We start from the raw sequence: 26290 nt of genomic DNA on the forward strand, positions 1-26290 counted from the left end.
TTCAGAAGTCACCCAAGGAAGATTTCTGTGAGCAGCAAGCGTGTTTTCCAAAATCGAAAACACTCGGCTGCGGTGTTTTCCGAAGTAAGAAACACTCGGCTTTGGTGGTTGCCGAAGCATCCATACACCGGTGCAAAGAATTATGCACGGGCACTGGAACCGGTGCCTTGTTCGCTGCGATTGGTGTTTTCTATCGAGCACTGGTACGGAGCGTGAAACTCAATGCTCTTGGTGCTGTGTTTGTAGGCAAAACTGCCACCCGTGCAAAAGGGTTCAGTGTTTTTACCATGACTGTCCTGAGCACATCGGGTGGTTTACAGGGCCACCGTAAAAGACTCGCATCCTGAGCAGCTACTAGCTTTTGCTTTGACCTGTGCCTAGGTTAAATAGGTTAGTCACAACTCTCGGAAAGGAATCAAATTTCTGGAACCTAAAAAATCCACCAGAATCTTGATCGTTTTCATGAATCCCAAAATATTTAACATTTTGTATGTACACTTAAAAACGAATTTATATTAAAATATCTGTTGATATTGTATTATATTCCTAGTAGAGCTCAACATTCTAGATTCAGTTGCAAGCAAATTGTGCAACTGAATGCAAATTGTTTGTTCGAGACGGAAGGTCTATTGACAATCCTTATCGAACATTTGGTAGATCTTACACCGTAACGCACCATTTAGAGGTGATCTACCAACGTTACGGGCGATTTACGTTGACAATAGAAAATTTAAAGTAGACTTAAATTAGGAAAACATGTTCGGATCAAGTGGAATAAAACTCAAACATGTTCTGTAATGTATTTTTCAATTCATTTGTTAACCTTCTCAAAAAATGCATAAATTGCTTTTATCAATAAACGACTATTAGTACATTTTTTTCATCTTTCATTTGTTTCTTTTTTTTTCTTTCGCTACAATCGATATTTGTTTTCCTGTTTTAAATGTAGTTATATTATCATTTTGTTTCCTCCTTGATAAAAGTTATAATCACATGTGTGTATGTTATTAATGTTGATGTGTGTAAACTAAAATAACATTACTGTTTTGCTTCTAAAAAAATAATAAACAACGCTTTCACATCAGCAGCAGCGCGCGACTGAGTTCACTTAAATCACTAAGCTAATTGTATGTTTTTTTTTTTTAATTCCTTCATTATGATTATGCAATGATGCTTTGCGTTCTTAGCTTAACTCAAACTCAAAAAAAAACTCCTCGCGCGGTAAGTGATATTGGATTCCGTTTATTAATGGGTGTGATTTTGTAAAAAAAAATCTGCATTTAAAAAAGAAAAGTGGTAGAGCGAAATTCGTAAATCTGAACAGGAAAAAAAGGCTACATTCATAAATAAAGGCTTTCTAAAAACAACTTTCCTACACGTCTTAATCATCTTCCGTTCCGAATGATTACATTTTTAGCTGTCTGTCTGTGTGTGTGTGAATTTAATTCCTGCAGGGAAATTACCTAGGTAATCATATTAAAACTATCGCCACAGTGTACAATAATAAGGGTGCGCTCCAACTCAGGAAAGAATGGAAACTTCTCCGGATGGTCCAACCAACCTGTTCGGCCTGGGTGCGTGTGGAACAATTTCAACAACAAGTAAAAAAAAAGGCACCTTACAATATTATTACTTTTCGGTTGCTCTCCTCTTATATGTAGTCTTCTCTGATCTGTGAGTGAGTGAGTGAATGCCTATACAACGGTTAAGCTTAAATTCGTCTAAAAGGAAAGAGAAGCCGCGGTACGATTCCTGATTTTTAGTTTATCCCTTTGTGTCTTTTTGGAAGACATTTGCTGTAGCTACACATATTTTGCTTCATTTTTTTTTTGTTTTTGTCCAACAGTAAACTTTTATTTGTCTAATTTCTGTTCTTACAATAATATATTAACAGTTTTGCATTCATTTTCCGCGTTCATGCTGCTCCTTTACGAACCAAGGGATAATAAGTGTGATATGCATGGAAGCGTGTCTGTAGGTATAGCTGCTCGCGTTAAGAGTATAAGAAACAGAATAACGAACGAATCATGGTCTCTGATGCTGATCATGGTGGTGATAGAAGGAATAGGTATGTAATCTGGAGGGGGAAACCATTACGTTACGCCAGTAGTCGCCCTGCCAGGTCCGCTCACTGTCAACACCAGTCGGCCATGTAGGTAAAGTCCTTGAAGTAAGTCTGTTCGCTCTCGGTCAGGACACGCGGGTCCTTCGGTGGCGTCAGGGCGGCCTTCTCCGATGTGAACTCCTCGTCGAAGTTCGATACGTCCTCCGGGGAGCGCTAGAAAATGCGATAAACATTATAGCAGATTAGCGATGATGAGTGATGGACGATGGTGCATAAACAGGCAATACTCACAATGGTTGGCACGAACGGAGGTTTCACCTTCCTGAGCAGCAGATCGTCCCAGCCGATGTTTCGGAAGAAGGCCTGTCGCTTAACATCCTCAGCGTCCCGTTCCGACGAGCCAAGCCGCCGTTCCGGGTTTTTACGCAAAAGCTGTAATGCAAAAAAAAAAAAACGAGTTACTATGGTCAACGGTCCAAAGCAGCTTCAATTCCTTACCCTTCTCATAATGGCTATCGCCTCCAGCGACAAGAACCTCGGATACCGAACCTCATCGTTGACGATCGAGTCGAACACTTCCTCTTCGTCGTCTCCCGGGAATGGTGACTGTTGAAACAATTACAAGGTTAGTATTCACAAGTTGCAATCCGTCAATAACTGAACTCACCTCTCCGACAAGCATTTCGAAGATCAACACTCCCAATCCCCACCAATCGACGGCCCGCGTGTACGACGTCTCGGTGAGCACTTCCGGGGCTAGGAACTCCGGCGTACCGCAGAACGTTCCCGTCCGATCGCCAAAGCCCATGCCTTCCTTGCACAGACCAAAGTCGGCAATTTTGACGTAACCTGAAAAGAGCACGTGTGAGACTTACATTTTTCCCCCAGAATTGATCCCAAAGTTGTACCTTCCGTATCCAGCAGTAGATTGTCGAGCTTCAAGTCCCGGTAGATGATTTTGCTTTCGTGCAGATACTGCAGGCCAAGAACCACGCAGGCAGCGTAGAACACCGCCCGTGGCTCGGAGAACACGTCCGTGTGGATGTGCATCATCAAATCCCCTCCGGCGGCGTACTCCATCACGAAACACACGTGTTGCTATTTTGGAAATCATTTAAGGTTAATTAGAATATCATTAAACATAACCCAGCTCAGTCACCTCAGTCTGGAAGCAAGCGAACAGATTCACCAGGAACGGGTGCCGCATCGTGTTGGCCACCTCGAAGATGCGCTTCTCGCTGAGCAACGATTCGACCTCGTCCCGAGCGATGATGTCGCCCTTCTTGAGCGCCTTGATGGCAAAGTACTCGCCGGTGTTTTTGTACTGGGCCAGAATGACCTTGCCGAAGTGACCCCTACCGAGGACGCTCAGCAACCGGAAGCTGTCGATTTGCATTCCAGGGGCACCGGCCTGCGACTGCCGGCGGCTTTCGTACGCACTGTCCCGATACTGGAGGGTCCGTGCCGGTCCCTGCCGGCGGTTTGGTATCGCAGCTGGACCGGCAACCGCCAGATCCTGCTGTGGCAGTTGCGGTTGCTGCGGTTGCTGTTGGACAGCTTGTTGTTGCTGTTGTTGAAGTAGCAGTTGCTGTTGGTAGTACTGTTGCTGTTGGAGGGCTGCCGCGGCTGCAACGGCCGCCGCTTGCGCCTGTGGGTGGTGATGTGATGGTTGCAGTGGTACAACATTGCCCGATACGCCCAGCTGGTCGAAGGGTTGGATGATCTGTAAAAGGCGGATAATTTGAGAATGGTTTACGTCCAGAGGAAGGTTGAAGGCTTGACAAATCAGCAACATTAAACGGAGACGAAGCAACACAGAATTTATAATTGATGGGGGTATGGTTTTGCGGAATTTATGGAAGCAGACAGCGAAGTGTTTAACCCCAGCATTTTTTGGTGTGGGGAGGGACGGTGATTCGGAATAGCTGGAAATGGTAATGACATTAGTGGTGGGCTGAGAACACGTATTGCAGTCATGCACAATGAATGTTTATCTTGGATGCATACTTGGTATAAGCTTGTGGTTTATAAGTAAATGTTAATTGCTTCAAAGCTTCTCGAATGCCTGAAGGTTTGCTTTTAAGCGGAAGTCTACGCTCGTTTGTATATCTTTTTCCAATATTTTTAGAAAAATCAAACGCCCCAGAATTTTTTTTTGCGGGTTTGATTTTTCTAAAAATATTGGAAAAAGATGTACACTGACCTTAGAATTATGGATCAGCAAAACACAATTATGGTTCAGTCAGTCTAGCGTGTTAATCAAGGAACCAAAAATATCTCCAAATGACAAGCGATCAACGAACCGAATGATAACGCTATGTCAGAAGTGGAAAGCAATAATGATATAGGGCCTTATTACGGGTGTCACTACACGGTGATAAGAAAGTGAGAGCCGTGATTGTCGTACAAATCAAATGGGAATCACTTCACCAAGTGACAAGATTTCACCGTGAAGTGACATCCGTAATAAGCCCCATAATCTTCTTCCTTCTTTTTCACGACAATCAGCCCGTGCGACACAGCTCACTCAGGGCGGTAGAAGGAAACGAGCAAATTGTTGGCAAGCTGCTCCACGAAGTAAAGCCGAAGATGATACACGTGTGTTAATGGGATATTTTTTTGTTATGTCTTTTCTCGATTCAGATCAAGCTATGTCCTCATCCGTGTATATTGCAACAAAGCAGGCAAGTAATATATCATTATCCTTCTACCACTCCGATCGAGCTATGCTACAGAGCGAGTTTGTCATGGTAGTCGTAGCAACCGTTTTGTCTGTATCGTTGGTTGCTTTATGTGTTTGCATTCGCTGATGTTAACCTTATATATTGAAGCTTTCATCCTTGGGGCAAGACAGCTTTTGATCATGAGTAAAATCGGAGGTAATTTTGAGTAACTCTGAGTAACTCGCTCAACATAAAATACACATAGCAACCGATACTGTCAGGCAAAGCAAAGCAACAACATGCGCTTGCAATGCTTAACTGAGAAGATCTTTCAGCAATGAAAGGGCAATTGCACGTGTACGAAAGGAACTACAAGTTGCCCCCTCAAAATCGATGGAAGATTTTTATGGTGACCTTACGGAACAGTCAGAACTGTCTTGCTTTACTGCCTAGCCGATGACGTTCTATTACAGGGGGATTTTGTACAATCCCTAGGAGGGTTCCAGTCAATCGCAAAAGGGATTTATGACAGTCTCAGTAGAGATTCCGAACAAGCCTAGGGGGAATTTCAGACAATCCCAGTTCGGTTTCCCAACAATATCAAAGGTAACTTCGGAAAATCCAAAGAAGGAATATGAACTATCCCAGCGAGGATTCCGGACAATCACAGGAAGAATTTTACTCAATATTGAGGGGGATCCAGGGGGGATTCCAAAAAATCCAAATTTGTGAGATTGAGTATTATTTTCCATGAGCTAAATTAATCTTCTGAAAACATTTGGCCATATTCTTACTTCCTAAGTCTTGCCCGGGCAATTTACCAGAATTATCATTTCCCGATTCCCAGGAAACTAGTTTGACTAGTTTGTACGAAAACCATGTTAAACATATTTTATATTAAAAATGACCACACAACTTTTGGGGAAAATTGGTAGAGATTTCCGGAGAAAGTTTGACGAATCTTTAGGGCGAAGTCGGGAAAGCTTCCTGGCGAAGAATGTTCCAAACGAAACCGGTAGACGCTTCTGACACAATCTGTGAGAAATTCCCGGGCAAAGTTAGAAGAGACTTCCATACAAATTTAGGCAGCCGGATGAAGCTTTCAGAATAATTCAGAAAAGTTTTCCGTGGGAAGTCCGGATGAAATGGGAAATAGTTTCCCCTTCCAGCGGTAGGACATCTGATTGTAATCTAGAACTACTGATTGTAATTTGATACAGTTGGAATGAAAAGATGATGAAACTTCCGTTGAATAATGGACGAAATTGGCGGGATAAGGTGGAAGATTCTTCCAGGGCAAGTTTTAAAAAACTTCCAGAAGATGTTGGAAGAAACTTTCGTGCAAAGTCAGGCAAAACCTCCCTGAGAAATCATAAGAATCCTTCCGAAGAAGCTGGTCGAAATCTTCAAGGGAAAGTTGGAAGAAACTTCCAGAAATTGTCGGAAAAATCTTCCGGGGGAAATCCTGACGAAGTTCAAGTTTCAATAAATAACTACCGAAAATATTTCCCGATTCCCGGGAAGAGTCTTCAGCGATTTTAAGATTCCCGGGTAATTATAAATGGCTGGGATATGGAAACACTAACACCACCACATCACCAAAAACTTCAAAGACATTACACTTTAGCCATCCATCCTAGAAAGCAAAAGAGACCTAAACATCCCCTGGCCTGGACAAGAGCCATCTAACTTGGATATTTTAATGAATGAAAACTAAATCTTGAAATCAAAACATTCTGTCAGACGGGGATTGTTTGAACATTATTTGATGAAAAATATTAGACTTCTTTGTTTGTTTTTGAGTAAATATGAGTAACTCAAATTTACTCACTGCAATTATATTAACTCTGAGTACAGTTGTCTTACCCCTAGCTTCCATCCCATAACTATACACGACCAACTCAAATTTAAGAGTCGATCACTCAAATTCGCAAAAAAGTAGGTTACTCGTAAGAGAAGTAAAATTTTTCTCGTTTTTCGAGGAAAAAACTTTTCGAACATGAGGAAAATCGAGAATTTCACTTAGTCTATTACAGGGTCTGAAATCTAATTAAAAAATGTCCCTTACAAATTCTCTTCAAATACCCCAAAGAATTCTCCTGATATAAACTCTCTCCTAAAATTCCCAAAGAATCATCTTCTGAATGTCCTCTAAATTCCACACAAAATTATAGGAGTAGTCCCATAAATTCCATGAAATGATCCTCAGAATTCTCAATGAACTCTTTTTTGAGTTTTCTAAAAACAATTACAGGAATATCCTTGAAACTATCCTAAGTATGTATTCCTTCAAAATTAATTCCATTGAAACTTCCTTAGAATTATCATCAGAATTTTCATTGATTTATCTCCTGCTCTCCTCCTTCTTGGAATGCTACTCACAAGAACATTAAAGTACTCCTTGTAGATCCATTAGAATTCTTCTCAAAATTATGCAATTTTAGTCAGAACTCTCATGAAATTCATTTTGGAGTTACCTTGGAATCCTCCGTAAAATTCTGTTGGAATTTTACTTTGAATCCCAATCATGATTCTCTTGGAATTCTACTCAGAACTACCTTGGACTCTGGAGTTCAACAAAACTTAAATGTCACTTCAAGTTTGCCTAACCAATCTTCCCGTGGAATTTTCCTGTGAATTCCCTTATCACTTGGAGTTCCTTGGGAATTCTCACCAAATTAATTTATTTTTGCAAGTTCCATGTTCCAATGTCCGACGTCTTGACCATTTTTGTTTTAGATTCTTGAAAATTTCTCCAAGTTTTTACAACACCCCAAAAAACAGTTCAATTTTCAGAATGTTTATTGTTATTGAAGATAAATTCACTCTAGAATTATTATGTTCAAAATTACCTGTGAATTTCACGTGAAGATTGCCGGATTTCCAAGTTTTTTTTTAATAGTAGACACCCTGTATTAGGATACTCCTGGACTGAGTAAAAATTTCGTAGATTTTCTTCATATCCGAGCAAATTTTTAAGGAAAAGCGAAGAAAATTTTACTCATTCTATTCACCTATGTTTTTTTTTGCGATTTTGAGTGAAAAACCACTCAATTTTGAGTAGATTCCATCGACCATGTACTTCGAAATTGCATGACAACGATTCTGTTATATCACATCTAGACCAACAATTAAAAAGGGCGCATCAGCTGCATTGGCGAAGCTAGAAAATTTTACTGTGTGGCGCCTGTGGAATTTTTTGTTTTGTTAAACTACGGTTCAATAGAAGCTCTGGAACTGCCATTCAATGAAAAGGCGTCAACGCTATTTGTTATTGTATTTTCCTGTTGGATACATTTCCACTTTGTCCAATGATACGACCTTTTATGGCGAAGCTTGCATATTGTCCGGATATCATGACGATATAAAGGATCTCAAACTTAAGAAAATTTTCATGTTAGATAATTCCATGAATTTTGTAACTAGATTTTTTTAGATCATCGATTAAATTTCAGACATAAACCAACACTAAATTCTAGGACTTTTAATTTATAATTTTCAAGTTATCTGGCCTGGTATTGGGGCGATCTATACGATGACAATAGAGCGGCTATTTTTTTACGATTTATGTGACGATTTCAACTTGACTATTTTGAACACTGGTGAAGTGACACGTATAGCTAAACCTCCGACTCGACCTATCTTCAGGGTGGCCAGTGACTTTTCATTTTGAAATTCCCGGTTATTTCCCGGTTTTCCCGGTTCAAATCATAGAATTTTCCCGGTTGTTAATATTCAACAAAAAACGAAATTGTACGCATTTTTTAAAACGTGGCCAACTGTAATATTTCGGAAGTTATTTGTTGGGAAAAATTACAGAAAGTATTTTCTAAAGCGAAAGAAAAAAATCAACTCTATGAGTCACTTTATGTATTGAAAACAATTTATTGATTTTTCGAGATACTTTTCAAAATCAAATTCTAACACTTTTTATGCTTGATACATCTTTTGATTTCAAAGCCCTAGAATTTATTGAGTAACAAAGATTAACGTCTCTAGGCAAAATGCTATCTCGATGAATAATTTATAAGACAGAATTGTGAAGAATAAGAGATTTAATTTAAAAAAAAATATTTCAGTTAAAATGAACTTGATACAAATGAGAATTAGAGAAAATTGTTGGGGATATCGGAAAAAGAAAATTTGTCTTCATTCCATTAGGTCATATGAATAAAAGCGTTTACTTTACTTTTCCCGTAAGAAAAGCACGGGAAAGTAAAGTAAACTATTTATATTCATACGGGCCATTGTCTACACTAACATAAATATTAACCTAACCAATTGACCAATACTTGAAAAAAATAACTGAAAGGTTATTTACTAAACGGATAAAAAATGATTTTAGAAGATTGCCAAGATTCTGGGGCTTTGAAATTTGTGTAGAGTCTGAAACTAGAACTTTTCTTCAAAATTTAGGATTATTATCATGAGAATTTCGAATAAAATCAAAACCCCGGAAAAGAATAGTTCAGTTTCAGTTTTTACAAATATTTGTTTCTAAAGTCTAGAATCTTCAATATTTTGTTTTGAGGACCATGCACTTTACACCTGAAATTGAAACAACAATAAGACGGAAATCTGAAGAAAATTATGCAACAAATAGAGAAAGACATTCATTTGGTAAAGAATCGCTCTGTTTGAATTGTTATTCTGATTTAAAAATGTATTCCTATGGTGTGGTTCATTTATTTTTCCCGGATCTCTCATCGAATTCCCGGGTTTATCCCGGTTTTCCCGGTTACTTTTCAAATTCCCGGACAGCGAATCCAAACACATAAAGCAACCAACGATACAGACAAAACGGTTGCTACGACTACCATGACAAACTCGCTCTATAACATAGCTCGATCCGAGTGGTAAAAGGATAATGATATATTGCTTGCCTGCTTTGTTGCAATCAGGGCTCTACATTTTCGAAGCTCTAAAATGAACTCGAGTTTTGTTTCTCTCATACAAACGTGTTCAACGCTTCATTTCTATAACGCCTAGCTAGGCTATCAGCAAGAAATGATAATGAAAAAGAAGCACGCTTAGAAGGAAACGCTGGCTGTGGATCTTCTCGTCGTTCCTTTGCTCATCGTTTTCAATGTAAGTAACGTCGATTTTCTAGTCAAACGAAACCTCATTATGGCTTTCAATCCCCTTTCACGAACACTCCATCACCGCTCTTTCAATTTGTTTAAAATGCGTTATGTCCCGTCTTCGTTAATTTTTTTTAGATAAATATGTGGATGGAAGATAAATTAAACATATTACGTGTAATCTTCAAGTGTTTTCACGTGAGAAATGCTTTAAATATGTAATTTAATTTTTCGTCATATACGTCATGAAACCTCTGTTGATGTGTTTTATGAAAGAGAAAACTATCAAAGTCGAGCGCTCTTTCGCTCATCCGTTTCACCGAAGCTTGAAAGGAAGACCAATGGAGCGACGGGAGAAAGAGAGACAAGCGATTGAACATTTGTTTGTGCACGCCGACTGAGGTTCTAGAATGCTGCGAAGCTGTTCGACTTTAACAGAAAAAGAAAGCCAGCAGTCTCTTCGTCGCATCGATTTGGTCGATTGAAGCTGATATTGTGACGCCCTGGTTGCAATATACACGGATGAGGACATAGCTTGATATGAATCGAGAAAAGACATAACAAAAAAAATTCCCATTAACACACGTGTATCATCTTCGGCTCTACTTCGTGAAGCAGTTTGCCAACAATTTACTTGTTTCCTTCTACCGCCCCGAGTGAATATTGTCGCACGGGCTGCTTGTCATGAAAAAGAACGAAAAAGATTATATCATTATTGCTTTGCACTTCTGACATAGCGTTATTATTCGGTTCGTTGATCGCTTGTCATTTTGTCATTTGAAGATATTTTTGATTCCTTGTTCCCGGATTTTTTTCCCGGTTTTCCCGGTTCGCTGGCCACCCTGTTATCTTTGTGTTCAAGATCACTATCATTGGATTGTCTGTGGAAGGTTATCAATGATCCCCATGGTAGCGATCATTTGCCAATCATCATTTCAATAAAGTGTGGCCCTCACTCTGCAGAACCATCTCGGGTTCCATTTGATCTTACAAGGAACATCGACTGGCAGAAATATGCAACGGCGGTGACAATCGGTGTCGAATCAATAGATGCGCTTCCACCATTGGAAGAATATCGATTCCTCGCCGATTTGATATACAAAAGCTCACTGGAAGCACAAAAAAGAAAAGTTCCAAGTGCGCCCTTCAAAAGGAGACCAGCCACACCTGGATGGGACGAAGAATGCACAAAATTGTATGTAGAAAAATCTGATGCTTTCAAAGTTTTTCGTAGACACAAAACTTCCACATATTTCGAGGAATATTCAAAGCTTGAGACAAAGCTAAAACAATTAGTCAAAGAAAAGAAACGCGGTTATTGGCGCAATTTCATCGAGGGACTCTCACGAGAAACCTCAATGAACACCTTGTGGAGGGTGGCTCGCAACATGCGTGATTGCTCATCTTCTAATGAGAGTGAAGAATACTCCAACCGATGGATATTCGATTTCGCAAAAAAGGTCTGTCCGGACTCAGTTTCAGCACAACACATTCTTCGAGAAGCGTCACTCCCAATGCTGGAATTCTCTATGGCTCTTCTTTCATCGAACAACTCCTCACCGGGAAGCGATATGATTAAATTCAATCTTCTGAAAAATCTCCCAGATATCGCTAAAAGACTTATTCAATTCTTTACTAGAAAACAACATTGTACCGCCTGAATGAAGACAGGTCAAAGTAATAGCCATTCGAAAACTTGGCAAACCAGCGTCTGACCATAACTCATACCGTCCGATTGCTATGCTTTCGTGCATTAGGAAATTGTTGGAGAAAATGATCCTTCGGAGACTCGATCAGTGGGTCGAAACAAATAACTTGCTATCAAATACACAGTTTGGGTTCCGCAAGAGCAAAGGAACAAACGATTGTTTAGCGCTGCTTTCCACAGATATTCAACTGGCCTTTGCACACAATGAGCAATTGGCTTCAGTATTCTTGGACATTAAGGGGGCTTTTGATTCAGTTTCCATTGAAATTCTGTCAGACACTCTGCACACATGTGGACTTTCTGGAATTTTAAATAATTTCTTGTACAATTTGTTGTCAGAAAAGCAAATGAACTTTTCCCTTGAACAACAGACAACTTCCAGAATTAGTCATGGGCCTGCCCCAAGGCTCATGACTCAGCCCTCTTCTTTATAACTTTTATTTAAGATATCGACAACAGTTTGGCAGAACAATGCACGCTAAGACAAATTGCAGATGACGGTGTGCTTTTCGTAAGAGGTCCACATGCCGTGGACTTGGCAAGGATCATTGCAAAGTTCCTTAGATAACTTGTCTTCTTGGGCTAGGAATCTAGGATTTGAATTCTCGCCGCAGAAAACTAAACTGGTAGTGTTTACTCGAAAGCGGTACCCAGCTTAAATGCAGCTTAATCTTAATGCTACAGTCTTTCAAGTACCTTGGGGTCTGGTTTGATTCAAAGTGCACTTGGAATACCTATATTACGTATTTGAAATTACCTCATAACGCTTTATAAAACAACAATTCTCTCTGTTCTAGAGTACGGCTCTTTCTGCTTTCTCTCGACAAGAAATTGTCACCTAATAAAAATTGGAACGAATTCAATGTCGTTGTCTGCGTATTGCTCTTGGCTGTATGCACTCAACGCATAACATCAGTCTCGAGGTTCTGGCAGGAGTAACACCTCTCCAGAACCGTTTCTGGGAGATCTCTCTCTCTCTCTCTCTCTCTCTCTCAGGATACTAATCAAATCCGGAGTGACTAACGCAATTATTATTGCAAATTTTGAAGAAATTCTTGGGATAAACACACAATTTCGATTTATGAGAATATCTTCGGATATGTGTTTTTCTTGGTATACTCCAGACCGCGCTCACTTCACCATTAGCAGTTCCTCAATTGAATATGATCTGTCCATGAAACAAGTAATTCATGGGATTCCAGATCAACTTCGAACTATTATTATACTGGCGTGCACAGGGTGGGTCAAGGTGGGGCAATTGCCCCCCGTTTATAAACAAGATTTTTATTTCTACACTTACAAAATTATGATATAACCACACTTACAAAATTATGATATAACATAAATGAATAACTCTGGTGGAAAAATTGAATCACGCTAAAAATTAGGAGGTGCACATTTAACTGAAAATTTCTGGTGAAAAGTTCGCAAAACTGTGGTGAATGTAGAAGCAAGGTTTATTCATTTTTCTGGCTCATAACTTGAATCGTTCTGATGAATGCAAGCTTCATTGAAAATTTATGGCGGAAAATTCGCACCATTTCGGTGCATGAAGAGGCAAAGCCTGAAAATTGCACCATAAAGGTGCATGGTGAAACAATTTTTGGTGCACCCTTCTGGAGGAGCATGCTTTATTGAAAATTTCTGGTGCAAAATTTGTATCGCTCTGATAAATTAAAAGAACAGAATATTTCTGGTGGAAAACTTGCACTGGTCTGGTTAATGAAGGCACAAGCTTTATTTAAAATTAAGCTGTATTGAAAATTTCTGGTGGAAAATCTGCACCGTTCTGGTGAACGGATGGACAAGCTTTTCGGAAATTTTTTGGTCTTAAATTTGCATCCTTCTGCTGAATAGAGGAACAAACTTTGATAATAATTTCTGGTGTAAAATTTGCACCATTCTGATAATACTGAAAATTTATGAAAAAATTCTAAAAATAAAGGCAGCTTTATTTGGTGAAAAACCTGCAACAAATGATAGGAGAAGCAACCTATATTGAAAATGTCTGGTGGAAAATGGAAAAAGGAAATCTGCACCAATCAGAAGATTGGAGAACAATTATTACTGAACATTAACGGTGGAAAACTTGCATCGTTCTGGTCAATTGAAATTTTCTGGTGTAAAATCTCCTGAGGGCAAGAGTTTGTATTGAAAATTTATGGTGTAAGATTTGCAACAATCTGCTGTCTGGAGGGGCAAGCTGAATTGAAAAATCCTGATGTAAAAATTGCACAGTTCTGGTGAATGGAGGGGCAAGCTTTATTGAACATTTCTGGTAGAAAAACTACAACGTTTTGGTGAATGGACGAACAACTTAAACTTGAATTTCGAGAAGAAGCTCAAGGGTATTGAATTCTGAGGACAGTTCCGAAATAAAAGATTTTTGGGGATGATTCCATGAATATTCTGCGAATAATTTCAAGTGAATCCTGAAGATAGTTCCAAGAAAATTTTGAAAAGAATACCGTGAAAATTTTGAGTGAGATTCCAAAGGGATTTTAACCAAAATGTCAAGCGAATTCCGAGGATAATTTCTAGTTCATTCCAGGAAAAATTTCTGAAACTCTAAAAGAATTTCAGTTCCAAAGTGTTCTGTGAAAAGTGAAGAGTTCTAAATATAATTCCAGTGGATCTCTGAGAAGAATTTAAAAAGTACTCTTAGGAGAGTTCTAAAAAATCCGAGAAGAACCGCAAGGATATTGATTTCTGAGGACAGCTCCAAGGGATTTCTGGGGAGTATTCCATGAAAATTCTGCGAATAATTTCTAGTGAATCCTGCAGATAGTTCCAAGATAATTCCAAAAAGAATACCGAGAAAATTAAATTTTGAGTGAAATTCCAAAGGGATTTTGAGGCAAATTCAAAAGAGTACCGATAATTTATAGCTAATTCCGGGAATAATTTCTGGATAATACTGAGGAAATTCTTCTGAAACTGTAAGGGAATTTCAGTTCCAAGGTGTTCTGAAGAATATATTTTCTTTGGTTTATATTTTAACCTGTAAGGAAGAGCATGATGCAAAAAATTATTGCAACATTTTTCTATCAAAATATTATTCGAACTGTAACTTTATGTAACTCCCAAGAAATTGTAGAAACTTCAAAAACTATTTTAAATGTTATTCTGGATTTTCAGAACCAATTCTACACAATCAAACATTTCGCTGCCGGTCTTTTCGAACGATCCGATTCCTACAGGGTTCAGAAATTGGAAGACAGCGACCGAGTTTGCTGGGCAAACAAAATCGCGGTGATACCCATGTTGGTAGTATGGAAGCGTGGAATTTTTTTCAAACCATGAACTTTGTTTGTTTACTGCTATGCGCACTGTTTACATGCGAAAGGAGAATGCGATTCTTATTGGTCATTCATGTCGGTTTGTCGGTGCTATTACCACCATCTGACGTGACTTCAACTGAATCCAACCACCAAGGCAACAATATTGCAGCAAATGTATCATTTCGGTTAAAGGCCTACTATCGCAACTATTTAACGAACCGATCATTATCCACATCGTCGATGGGATTAAATTGACAATTTCCATTGACTGTCTGAAAGCAGTTTGCATTGAAGAAGATGAACCACCACCAGAGCAAAAAATAATTAAAATTAGCTAAATTGAACCGTAGGAAAACAGTGGTGGGTGCACCATCCACCACGCACTTTGGAGTACTTCCCATACCCAGGTTGAATGCACCATAGAAAAAAATGCCCCTCCTTAACAAGATTCCTGTGCACGCTAGTGATCCCACGTATTTTTACTGAAAAGTACCAACACGTCAATTGCGGGAAAATATATTTTACAGACGGGTCACGTCTCAATGGATCCACTGGCTTCGGTGTCTTCAATGAAAACTCAACCGCCTTTCGGAAACTTCAGGAACCTTGTTCCGTTTATGTTGCTGAGCTAGCAGCAATCAACTTCGCATTGGGGATGATTTCCGATATGCCCATAGACCATTACTTCATCTTCTCGGATAGTCTCAGTTCGATTGAGGCTATTCGATCGATGAAACAAGGTAGGCACTCATCTTATTTCCTTTCAAACGTAAGGGAGCAGATGAGTGTGCTGGTCGAAACATCATATATGACTGCCTTTGCATGGGTCCCCTCACATTGCTCAATCCCAGGCGATGAGAAGGCGGACTCCCTCGCAAAGGTGGGCGCGCAGGAAGGCACACAATGAATTTTACCATTTAGTGCGTCACAGTACCCTTTCGAGTTGACAAACCGATTGGGACACTGGAAATCTTGGACGGTGGTTACATTCAATTATTCCTAATGTTTCTTCGAGATCGTGGTTTAAACGCTTGAGCTTAAGTCGTGACTTCATTCACATGATGAGTAGGCATCTCAATAGAATAAACCTCGTGGACAGCAACATCTGTCGGTGTGGAAACGGTTACGATGACATCGATCACGCAGTTTGGCAATGTCTCATCGTCGTCCACTGGTCATCATAGCCGGTCGAACTCCAGACAAAACTAGAACCGCACTACCGTTCATACTGGCGACAACGCTCTGATGAGACAACGAAACCTTACCCCCAAGCTTCTCCCCTGATCCTATCCTTCGACAATGTACCCCTCTAACCTCGAGTAAGCCGTGAGTATTCAGCCCAACTCCTTCTAGACATAGAATTAAGGGAATTTTGTTGCAAACAAAGAACAATGAGCTATCGGCTCCGTAAAGCTAACGCAATTGAGCCTTACAAATAAACAAACTAGTTAAAAAAAATTAGAACGTGCCCTGTTTTTGTTTTAATTATACATTTTTAATTCATTAAGACAACCATATGTCAGATGAATCATTGAAACAATAAATAATGAGTGTGCTTAACCGACTAATTCAATCGTATTAATCATATTTAACCATCAGCACAATTATTTCACTAATTTTATGGTCGAAAAGAATATTTTTGTTTCCCTTTACCGCTCACTCCAAAAATAAACCTATATTTCCCTAATACGACCCATATTTCTTAACGAAGGCGAGTGTTTAATCAGAATATTATAACTTACAACTCAGAGAAAAGCAACTTGAACACTGCCGTTATCCTTCCCCCAACATAACGATCGGGTCTTCCCCTACCCGATGGTAATGTTGGCTTACGTGGGCTGGAAATCATCTAGAGAAGGCATTGTAAATGACATTGAAAATTGGGGACAAATCTGAGAGAATGTTCGTAGATTGAGAATACCTATACCTTAAAATTAAGAATCATGCAATTGTTAGTTAGGGCATGCAGTCGATCTTAAACACTACCACACGAATGCTTAACGAAACAATATCATACTAGTACTGTTTTCTCAGTGTTTGTTAGTGCGGAAAGTATCTGGTAAAATTAGCAATCACCAAACCAACTGAATATAGCACACTTGTAAAACCCAAACCACTGAAAACCGAAGCCAAAACCAAAATGGTTGCTAATCAAAGGATAACAATCAACCCCTGCACGGGTAGATTGCTACGCAGCAAATAGAGATAGATAGGTAGGACTATGCAATTATAAGTATACAACACGTTGCTATTGTTTTCAATTTGTTCAAAGAAGAAGAAGAAACAAAAATGCTCATAAGACAATATTTGCGCAAGAACCTGACCTCGATAATTTCGTCGTACGTCCCGTCACCTTCGCTGACTGACACCGAATAGACGCCATAGTCCTCGAACGGATACTCCACTACCGGCGCCGGAGACGGCGGTTCCTCAATGATCGGACTGCCCGTGGTGTAGGAAATGTAACTGTCCCGGTTGCCCACTTCCCCACCGCCCATCAGAACAACCGGAGGCATCGATAGGACAGGTCGGAGCAAATCTCCCGAGAGCGATTTCTGCAGGGCCATCATCATCGCCGTCGTCGTCTTCGTTGGTGGGGGTGATTCAGGTAGGGCAGGCGGGGGTACATCGTCATCCTCATGCTCGCTGCCGTTGGAGTTGCTCTGATGTTCCGGGTAGGACTGGCTGGCAAATTGCGGTGCCATCTCCTGCTGCTGCTGGTGACCCCGCAAACTTTCACTGAGACTACTGTCGTGCTGATGGAGGAAGTCGAACTCCTTCAAGGCATTCTGTAACTGTAATGTAGTGGTGTCGGTGGCACGAGTTCGCGACGATGATGTTGGTTGGTTGGTTCGTTAGGGGGTTGTGTGGGGTAGGTGAAAGTGGGTGAATGGGTGAAATAAGGTGTAGATAATAACAATAGAGAATGGTAGAGATTATCTGCTTTTCGATAATACATGAAGGAAGATGAGTATCAAAAGGCATGCGATACTGCGGGTGTTTTGTATCGGGATGTGTGTGTGTGTATGTGTGGGTGTGTATCTACGCATAGGTGTGCGTGGGGTGCTTTGGCATTGGCTGCTCGTGTACGCGTGTGGAGTGCATTTATTGCTCGTTAGAGAGGTATTTGGTACCACGAACCAGTAGATGTAATAAACAAACAAAAAACGATAAGTTCAATGAGCAGATATTATTCACAGAAAAACCTACAAATCAGATTGTGATCTAGAAAAAAAAAATTAGCTGGAGTATGAATTTCAGATTTGAAAATTGGATAGGAACTAAACAAATATGTGTAACACTCCTGAATCTGGATGGTCATGTCTAACTCTTCTTCTTATTGACTATTGCTTTTCATCCGGAACCATCCGCCTGCTCTCAACAGAGTTAAACTTGTATCATTTTCGTATTCATATTGTGTGCCAAGCACAATGCCACAGCAGTTTTCTGAGGAGTAGAATGTCTACTGCCAAATCATTCCACTGAGCTTCTGAGCTTGTCAGCGGAGGGGGATAAAATGAGAGTGAGGTTTGCTGGCATTCATGTTCATGTTTTTTATCACACAATCTTAAGACCGGCGCACAATGCATACGTTTTCGGGTTTTTTGCATGGGCTAACTGTCAAAAAACCTGAAAACGTATCCATTGTGCGCCGGTCTTTACTCTCACTCTGGGTGAACTCTGAGCTCCTTGCGTCGAACAAAAAAGTCATCCGGAGTCTCGAAAAGCGCACCTCACGTCAAATCATGCTCTCGCTGAAGTTCACTCTCCCTCTCTCTCGAGGAGTTTTTGTTTACTTCTTCCATATTCCTGCCGCCACTCACTCGAGGTGAGGGCAAGCTAAACTCGCAGGACAAGAGTGTTTTAAAACCCCCAGTGAGTTTGATGAGTTTCAGCAAGCCCGGCCACGGGTAGTCTTGTAAGCGGTCACGGTAGTCGACACATTTTCTGTGATAGCCGACTGCCCTTGCCTCCGACACTTGCAAAACAAGCTACCATAGTACAATACCAAACTAAAATGTCATATGACAGTCTCTGTCCCCGAAGAGCGTCACGAATGTATGTATTTTAGTTTTGCTCATAATAAGAGCTGCTGATATTGTGCTTGTATGAATTCTGAAAATAGAAAGCAACGATTTACTAGTAATAACATTTCTGATCAGAAATGGTTTAATTTACACCAAATTGAGGAATTAGAACGAAATCACACATGTCATATGATAGTTATTTTATAATTTTCATTTTGCTCGCATGTTATTCTACCGGTTGTCTTATGTGAGAGAGACGACGGTAGAGCATGAGTGTACGAATACAAACAGATTGTCGCACACGACAACGAAGCAAGTGTAGTTAAAAACGTCAACTGTTTCAACCCCTGAGTCGTGTAATTAAGCGTTACTACAAAACCTTGAGCATCGAACGGAAGGAGAAATGCGGTCAGAATGGATGTTCTATTAGTGATCAGGATCATAAGCGTGTCGTGAAAGCGTTCAAGCGGAATCCCAATGCTTCGGTCAGGGACGTGGCTAAAAAGTTGAATCTGTCCAAGTATATCGTTCAGAGAGCGTACAAAGTGCAGAAGGCTCCAAATCGTGCCGAACGGCAGAATACGGTGGGAAAGTCACGGGCCCGGAAACTGTACACCCAGATGCTGACGAAGCCTCATTGTTTCATCATGGATGATGAGACTTACGTCAAGACGGACTTCCGGCAGCTTCCGGGGCTACTGTTCTTCACCGCCCAGCACAAGTTTGATGTACCGGAGGAAGTAAGGAAGCAGAAACTTTCAAAGTTTGCAAAGAAATACATGATTTGGCAAGCGACCTGCTCATGTGGCAAACGGAGTGCACCGTTCGAGACTACCGGGACTGTAAACGCGGAGATCTACCTCAAGGAGTGTCTACAGAAGCATCTACTTCCTCTTTTGAAGCAACACGAGGGTCCTACGATTTTCTGGCCGGATCTAGCTTCGTGCCACTATTCAAATGTTGTCCTGGAGTGATACGAAGCCAACGGGGTCACTTTTGGACCCAAGGACATGAATACCCCCCCCCCCCCCCCCAGCGTGCGGTAATTGGTGCATGAGCGAAATTGATACACTTCGTGTGACCGTAAAATGGGGCGAATAGAAACGCTTTCCAACACATTTGAAGGTGTATAAAAAAAAAACGTTGGGCTCTAACTTTAATTCAATGACTTTCAATTATCAAGTATCATCTTCCTCTATTATTGCTAATGCTGTTATTAGAAAAGAATTACTTAATCCTCATTTAATTGGATAAAATGTTGGGTGTTTCTATTCGCTCCTAAATTGGGTGAATAGACACTAGACTGATGCAAAATTTGACTTTTTCGCTCCACAGTGCTTAAATGGTTTCAAATCGGGTCCTGATTAGCCTCCCAAAGTTACAACTCATTTGGTTAGAAACAGACTTCGCACAAGCCAAGAGAAGTTTACATGTAAATTACTATGGGAAATCTCAACTTTTTGTTCATTGCCTTCTAGTCTTTTTCAGTTCGATAGCCATTCTTATAGAAAATTTTCTCAGCTACTACTTTGCTGAAGATCGTTTCTATGTAAAACGAGACAGGAAAAAGTTATTAATTACTTAAGAGATTGGTAAGCTTATGACAAGATCAAGCAGCTGCTCTGTAAGCAACACTGTATTTTGCAGTGTGACATAGTAGCCATGATTTTTGTGTCCTATTCAACGCCCCAGAAACACCAAAATCAGCGCATTGAACCATTAATAACTTTCGATCCTTGCATTTAATCAAAAAGTGGTCTTCAGCAAAGTTGTAGCTGGGAAAATTATTGAAAGATTTTGAAGCAGACCGATATGGTGAATTAGTAGATAGACATGAACAAAAATCTTGGTTTTACCATAGTAATTCCCAGACAAACTTCAATTGGTTTGTGCCATCTCAGTTTCTCACCAAATGGGTTCAAATTTTGAGAGGTTAGTCAGGATCCGATTTCCGGAATCGTTTAAGTATTGTTGAAGCGAAAATTTCAAATTTTGCATCACTCTAATAGACCCACTTACGAGTAACGAATTACAATATAAGTGATAATATGATAAATACCCTGGTGATGATCGAAAATTCCACTGTAGAAGTTTAGATAATTGAATAAACTTACTGTTACAGTACGCGGACAAGTTCTTAAAAATAGCTTGGTGGAACTCTATCAGTAATTATTTATCAGGGAAAAATGTTTTTGGATGCTTTTTAAAGATAATTTTAGCATACGGTAAATGAGCCAATTATGCTCCAGTTTTGGGCACTAGGAACTATCTTTAACTTTAGAAAACCCATATTGATCCACCGGGCAGAACCTTTGTTACACAGTATAATCTTGTTTTTGATATTATCCATAGATATACGAAGCCCTAATGGATATTTTTATTTTTATTGGTCTCAGTTTGCTCAATTGAACAGCAATTGCTAGTTTGAATTGGAGTTCAAATCATAATTCAATAATCAATTGATTTATGTCCTCACGTTTATTTCCTAACACGACAATAATTTTAAGATATAGTTGTGGCTTATCTATGTGGAGCTGATATGAGTTTTACGTAGTGCGGAGTGTATATAAATCACTTTATGACTTTATACTTAATCTGCTTTATTGTGCTCTACATACTTTAAGCACAATCTGATTATATTGCAATAATATTTGACGAATCAATAAAGTTAAATAATCAATCAGCCCGATTCTCTTCATCGATTTTCTCTTTCGCAAATAACTCGACTGCAAATGAATTTCCCACTTAGTGTGTTGATTCAGGCGCAAGCCAACTAAAGTCGCTATATTTATAGTCTGGCGGATAGAATTTCGATGTATCAAAAAGCGGAACCAATTCAATATATTGTAGACCAACAATTGAAATGGTACTATCAAGTTTTATAAACAAAACGTTGATTATTCTTTCCTCGCCAATCGAACGCAAATTACCGACATCATCGAAAAGGGGAAATTTTCCCCAGCCCAAAGATGGTGTTAGTTTGCGTAGGTGTGCCTTAAGTCACGAGAAAACGGGTTCCGGAAGTTTTGTTCGCAATAGCTGATGTGCTCTTCTCTGTTGTTGGTCGTGATTTGACAACTCAATTGATTCCCGAGATTCTCTCCGCCAGGCTATGAATATAGCGACTATACAGCTAACTTCATCTTCTGTCGAACTGTCCTGTGAGCTTAGCGAGAAATTCGTTTATGTTGCCGTGGTAAATCAAAGAGAAAGTCGATGAAGATAATCGATCAACGAGGATAGGCCCTTTTCAAATGTTTCGTGAGAATACAGAATTAAATTCTACAAAACTGTGGCATCACTGCCTCCGTAGTAGTAAAATTCTTCTTTATTTTTGATTTGTTATGTGGTTTACAATTGCTAATACAGGGCAAGAGGTTAACCGGAAGGGCTCTTCATCTTTGGTGAACTTTTTGATTTTGTGTTGTACATGTTGTGTTTTACTGTGTAATGGTTTTCAATTTTCTTCTTGTGAAGTATGTTGTTTGAATGTTTTAATTTGTTATTCTACCTACTTAACCTAATTTAACCTAACGTGCCAGATCCCTGACGATCTGTTGGTCGGATCGCCTACAGCAATCTCTGAACCTTGCGATGGAGGCAGCTCTCCGTAACTCCAGTGTCTGAAGACCAGCCAGGCGGTGAACCTCAAAGTTTCTAGGCCGCGGTGGACTGTTGAGGATCATTCTCAGGATCTTGTTCTGGATCCTTTGAAGTTTAAGATGGTGGCTTTTTGCGCAACTCTACCAGATTGGCATCCCGTATTCTATTACGGGAAGGATGATTTGTTTGTAGACAGCAAGCTTATTTTTCAGGGACAGGGTAGACCTCCTGTTGATGAGTGGGTACAACGATCTTATCAAGATGTTGCACTTGGTTTTGGTTTTGTCAACGTGCTCCCTGAAAAGAAGCTTGCTGCCTAATGTTAGCCCGAGGTACACGACCTCTTTGGACCATTCCGCCACTGAGCCGTTTAAACAGATCTTATTATTTTCAGACGGAACAAGTCTGGGAGATTTTGAGTGTGGAAAGATGATGACCTGGGTCTTTGCCGCGTTGATACGGATCTTCCAGCTGTTGAAATATTCAGACAGGACGTCCAGGCCTCTCTGAAGTTTGGCAGTCAGAGCTTCGATGACCCTACCCTTGTAGACGATGGATGTGTCATCTGCGAACAGAGACAACGATCCACCATCAGGGAGAGCCGGCATATCGGAGGTAAACAGGTTGAATAGAATGGGGCCAAGAATGCTTCCTTGTGGAACTCCGGCACCGATGTTGAAAACATCCGATGTGATGCTATTCAGAGAGACTCGGAACGTCCTGTCCGATAGATAGTTGTTTATTATCTTCACTAGGAAGATTGGAAGACCGTACTGCTGCAATTTGAACACCAGGCCATCATGCCAGACATTGTCGAACGCTTTTTCAACGTCCAACAACGCCATGGCAGATGTTTTCGAAACAGACTTGTTCCGTCTGAGAATGTTTGTCACTCGAGTCAGCTGGTGGGCGGTCGAACGACCTTTCCGAAAACCAAACTGTTCCTCGAGTAAGATGTTGTTTTGTTCGGCAGATGTTAGGAGCCGGTGGTAGACTGCTCTTTCGAACAGTTTTGATAACCCTGAGAGAAGGCTGATTGGTCGATAACTTGAAGGTGAGGACGGATCCTTCCCAGGTTTCCGGATGGGTATGACTTTAGCTGACTTCCAACACGAGGGGAAGTAGCCAAGTTGGTTGTAGAGTCTGGAACTCAAGTGTTTAAGTTCCAGATTCAGGATGTTGTCGAAACCTGGGGCCTTCATGTTTTTAGATGATTTGATATAGGCCAACAGTTCGTCAGCCGTAATCTCGGATTCCTCTGGAAAAATGTTAGGAATCTGATGAAGATTGGTTGCATTTTCAGCAACCTCAGATTCATGAGGGCTGACGATGTTTTGTCCGAGATTATAGGAGCTGACGAAATTTTTACCTATCGCTGCAGCCTTCTCTTCAGGAGTTATCAGATGAACCACTGGGTCGCCGGGACGATCCAGTGGGATCAGTGGTGGAATGGGGCTGGGCTTGTTTTTAAGAATTTTCGTTAGTTTCCAGAAGGGCTTTGCACAATCTGGGAGAGAGCGGATTTTGTTAGCAAAATCTTGATTTCTGAGGTCCACCATCCTGGCTTGGATGGTTTTTGTAAGACGATTGCAATGGGTCTTCAAGACACGTAAACCAGAACGCTGGTATTGCCTTCGGATGGAGTTACGGAGTCTGATGAGATCTTTGGTCATTCTATCAAGGTTCAGAGTATTGCTCACCTGTCTGGATACTGGCACGTGTTGGTCCCTGGCCCGGGATATCGCCTCTTCGATGGAACGCAGACACCGGTCAACGTCTTCGGGCGTCTCCGGAATGACACCGTAGTCGACAGTGGAGTCGACACAGTGTTGGAACTGCTCCCAGATGACACGATGGTAGTTGCGTCGGTAAGCTTGGAATCGGTTAACAGATGAGCCTACTTCGGCCACCACCGGATAGTGGTCCGAACTCAGCTCCTGATGGGTCACAGGTAGCGAGATGTTGTCTCCCATGTTGATGATGAGGATGTCAATGGTGGAGTGAACGCCAGACCGGCTCAACCGGGTGGGAGAGTCCGGTGCTAATATGGTGTAGCGAGCCTCTTGCAGGTCGTTGTTGAGGATGGTGCCGTTTTGGTTGCGTCGACTATTGCCCCAAGCCTGGTGTTAGTTTGATGATGTCCTTCCGCAGGTCTGCTGCCGACCCGTCCCTGATGGTGATTTGGTTGGGGCAGTACGTCGCAATGATGGTGATAGGGCCGACAGGAGTGGAGACTTGTACCCCTTAAGCTCCGATGGTTTTCAGCTGGAAGCTCGGCAGAAGCCGACAGCAGATGTTTCTCCTTACAGCAATAGCAACTCCTCCTCCCCCGGAGCTGGTTCGATCTAGTCTTAGAAGCCGGAAGTCAGGAAGGTAGACGTTTACCTCCGGTTTCAGGTGGGTTTCGGTGATAACGGCAATGTCGATGTTTTGTTTGTTAAGGAAGTCAATGAACTCGATGATCTTGCTCTTGAGCGAGCAAGCGTTCCAGTTGGCGATCTTGATGGTTTGACGGTCCATAATTGTCGATGAAACGTGATGCAGCAAGAATCTGCTCGGTTCTGGTTCTGCAGGAGCGCTTGATAATGATTGCTTCTGCCATGATGGTAATAAGTTCCTCTGTTGTGAGTAGCTCTTCGTTTTCATGCGCGATAGTAGGGCATCATCTCGACGCCACGATAGACCCGGGGGAGGGGACGAAACCGTTGCCGCAAAGGACTGACGGCTCGGATTAGCCGGATGGTTTGGCACCTCAGCAGTTGGCGGGACCGATGCAGCAGCAGCAGCAGCCAAACGGTTGTTGAGCGGTAGTGGCGGAAGAATCGGAATCGGATGCCGTTGGCTAATGGCGGGGAAATTTTGCTCATTGCGTGCCGGTACCTTTTTCCGACCCGGCTGGTTCTGCATGGAGGACCTTTTGCGGATTCCTCCTCGATGTCGTGAGAGAAATACTCCCATTTTTTCTGCTTCAGCAGCACTTCAACGGCCTTGTAGTCCTTCCTTGCTGGTACCATCAGCATGATGCCTTCAGAGCACAGGCGCATGGTGCACTTCAAGAAGCCTTTCTCGATGTTTTCCCGAAGTCCAGACGGGAATCCCTTGACAAAAAAGGGTGGTAGTTTCTCCTTCTTCTTTATTTCCGGTTCATCACCATTTTCCAGAATGGCGTACCGGTTGTTGGACAGCAGCTTTTTCGAGGTCGACTGAGCGTTGGCGATTTTCTGACGGGAAGAGTTTCCAGATTTGTTTCACGATGTACCAGTTCTAATAGCGATTTTTAAAAATAAGGGTGATGTATAGACCAAGGTTTAAAGCGCCAGTTACACTATCCTCCTTGTGAATGTATTGACATGTGTAACGTCCGCTTTAGATGTATAGATGTTTAGATGTAGCTTTTTGATGTTTACTCGGCGCACACTATTGCACCATTTAAATCGAATGAGCGCGAGTAAGAGGGAAACAAATTAGTGGGAAAACAAACCGTCCGTTCTCCATGTGTGCTAGATAGAGAAAGATAATTAAACGTCAAAAAGGTCTATTGGCGTTGTAGCTGTAGCTCTTTACTCATATGAGAAAATCCATAAGCAAACGTCAGACTGTGCGTGAAACATGGCGGACTTTGTACTATCCTTTCACTCAACCGAAAATTCCCATAAGAAATTGTCTATATTTGCTGGAAGAGCAAATTTTTCGACGATGCTGTCAACGCCAATGGGCAAAAACAGCGCCGGATGCAAGCTATTTATAAACAACCCAAATTTGAGTAAGATCGACTCATATCCACCAAAATTTAGTAAACAAAGTTGGGACTGACAAGATGAAGAATGAACACCTGAATCCGAATGTTAATTTGTTATCTTG

The 26290-nt window shown here is 41.0% G+C and overlaps 1 protein-coding gene across 4 annotated transcripts in view; it reads right to left on the minus strand.

The window, feature by feature from the left end:
• Positions 1 to 1265: 1265 nt before the first annotated feature.
• The window catches only part of Pkn (serine/threonine-protein kinase N), a 264865-nt gene continuing 239840 nt past the window's right edge, over positions 1266 to 26290 (minus strand). For 3 of the 4 annotated variants that reach the window (XM_065236877.1, XM_065236875.1, XM_065236876.1), the window contains exons 6-12: positions 17123 to 17593; positions 3225 to 3788; positions 2974 to 3163; positions 2733 to 2914; positions 2564 to 2671; positions 2357 to 2497; positions 1266 to 2278 (exon numbers count right to left, since the gene is read on the minus strand). In XM_065236877.1, the coding sequence (XP_065092949.1) occupies positions 2135 to 2278; positions 2357 to 2497; positions 2564 to 2671; positions 2733 to 2914; positions 2974 to 3163; positions 3225 to 3788; positions 17123 to 17593 (1800 nt within the window). In that variant the 3' untranslated portion in view covers positions 1266 to 2134. The remainder of the gene's footprint in view (positions 2279 to 2356; positions 2498 to 2563; positions 2672 to 2732; positions 2915 to 2973; positions 3164 to 3224; positions 3789 to 17122; positions 17594 to 26290) is intronic. The other variant, XM_065236878.1, reaches the window with a different exon arrangement.

This window comes from Ochlerotatus camptorhynchus, unplaced genomic scaffold, assembly GCF_037179485.1.
Source record: "Ochlerotatus camptorhynchus isolate MF236.1 unplaced genomic scaffold, CSIRO-AGI_Acam_v1.1 ptg000577l, whole genome shotgun sequence".
In the NCBI taxonomy this organism is placed as follows: Eukaryota; Metazoa; Arthropoda; class Insecta; order Diptera; family Culicidae; genus Ochlerotatus; species Ochlerotatus camptorhynchus.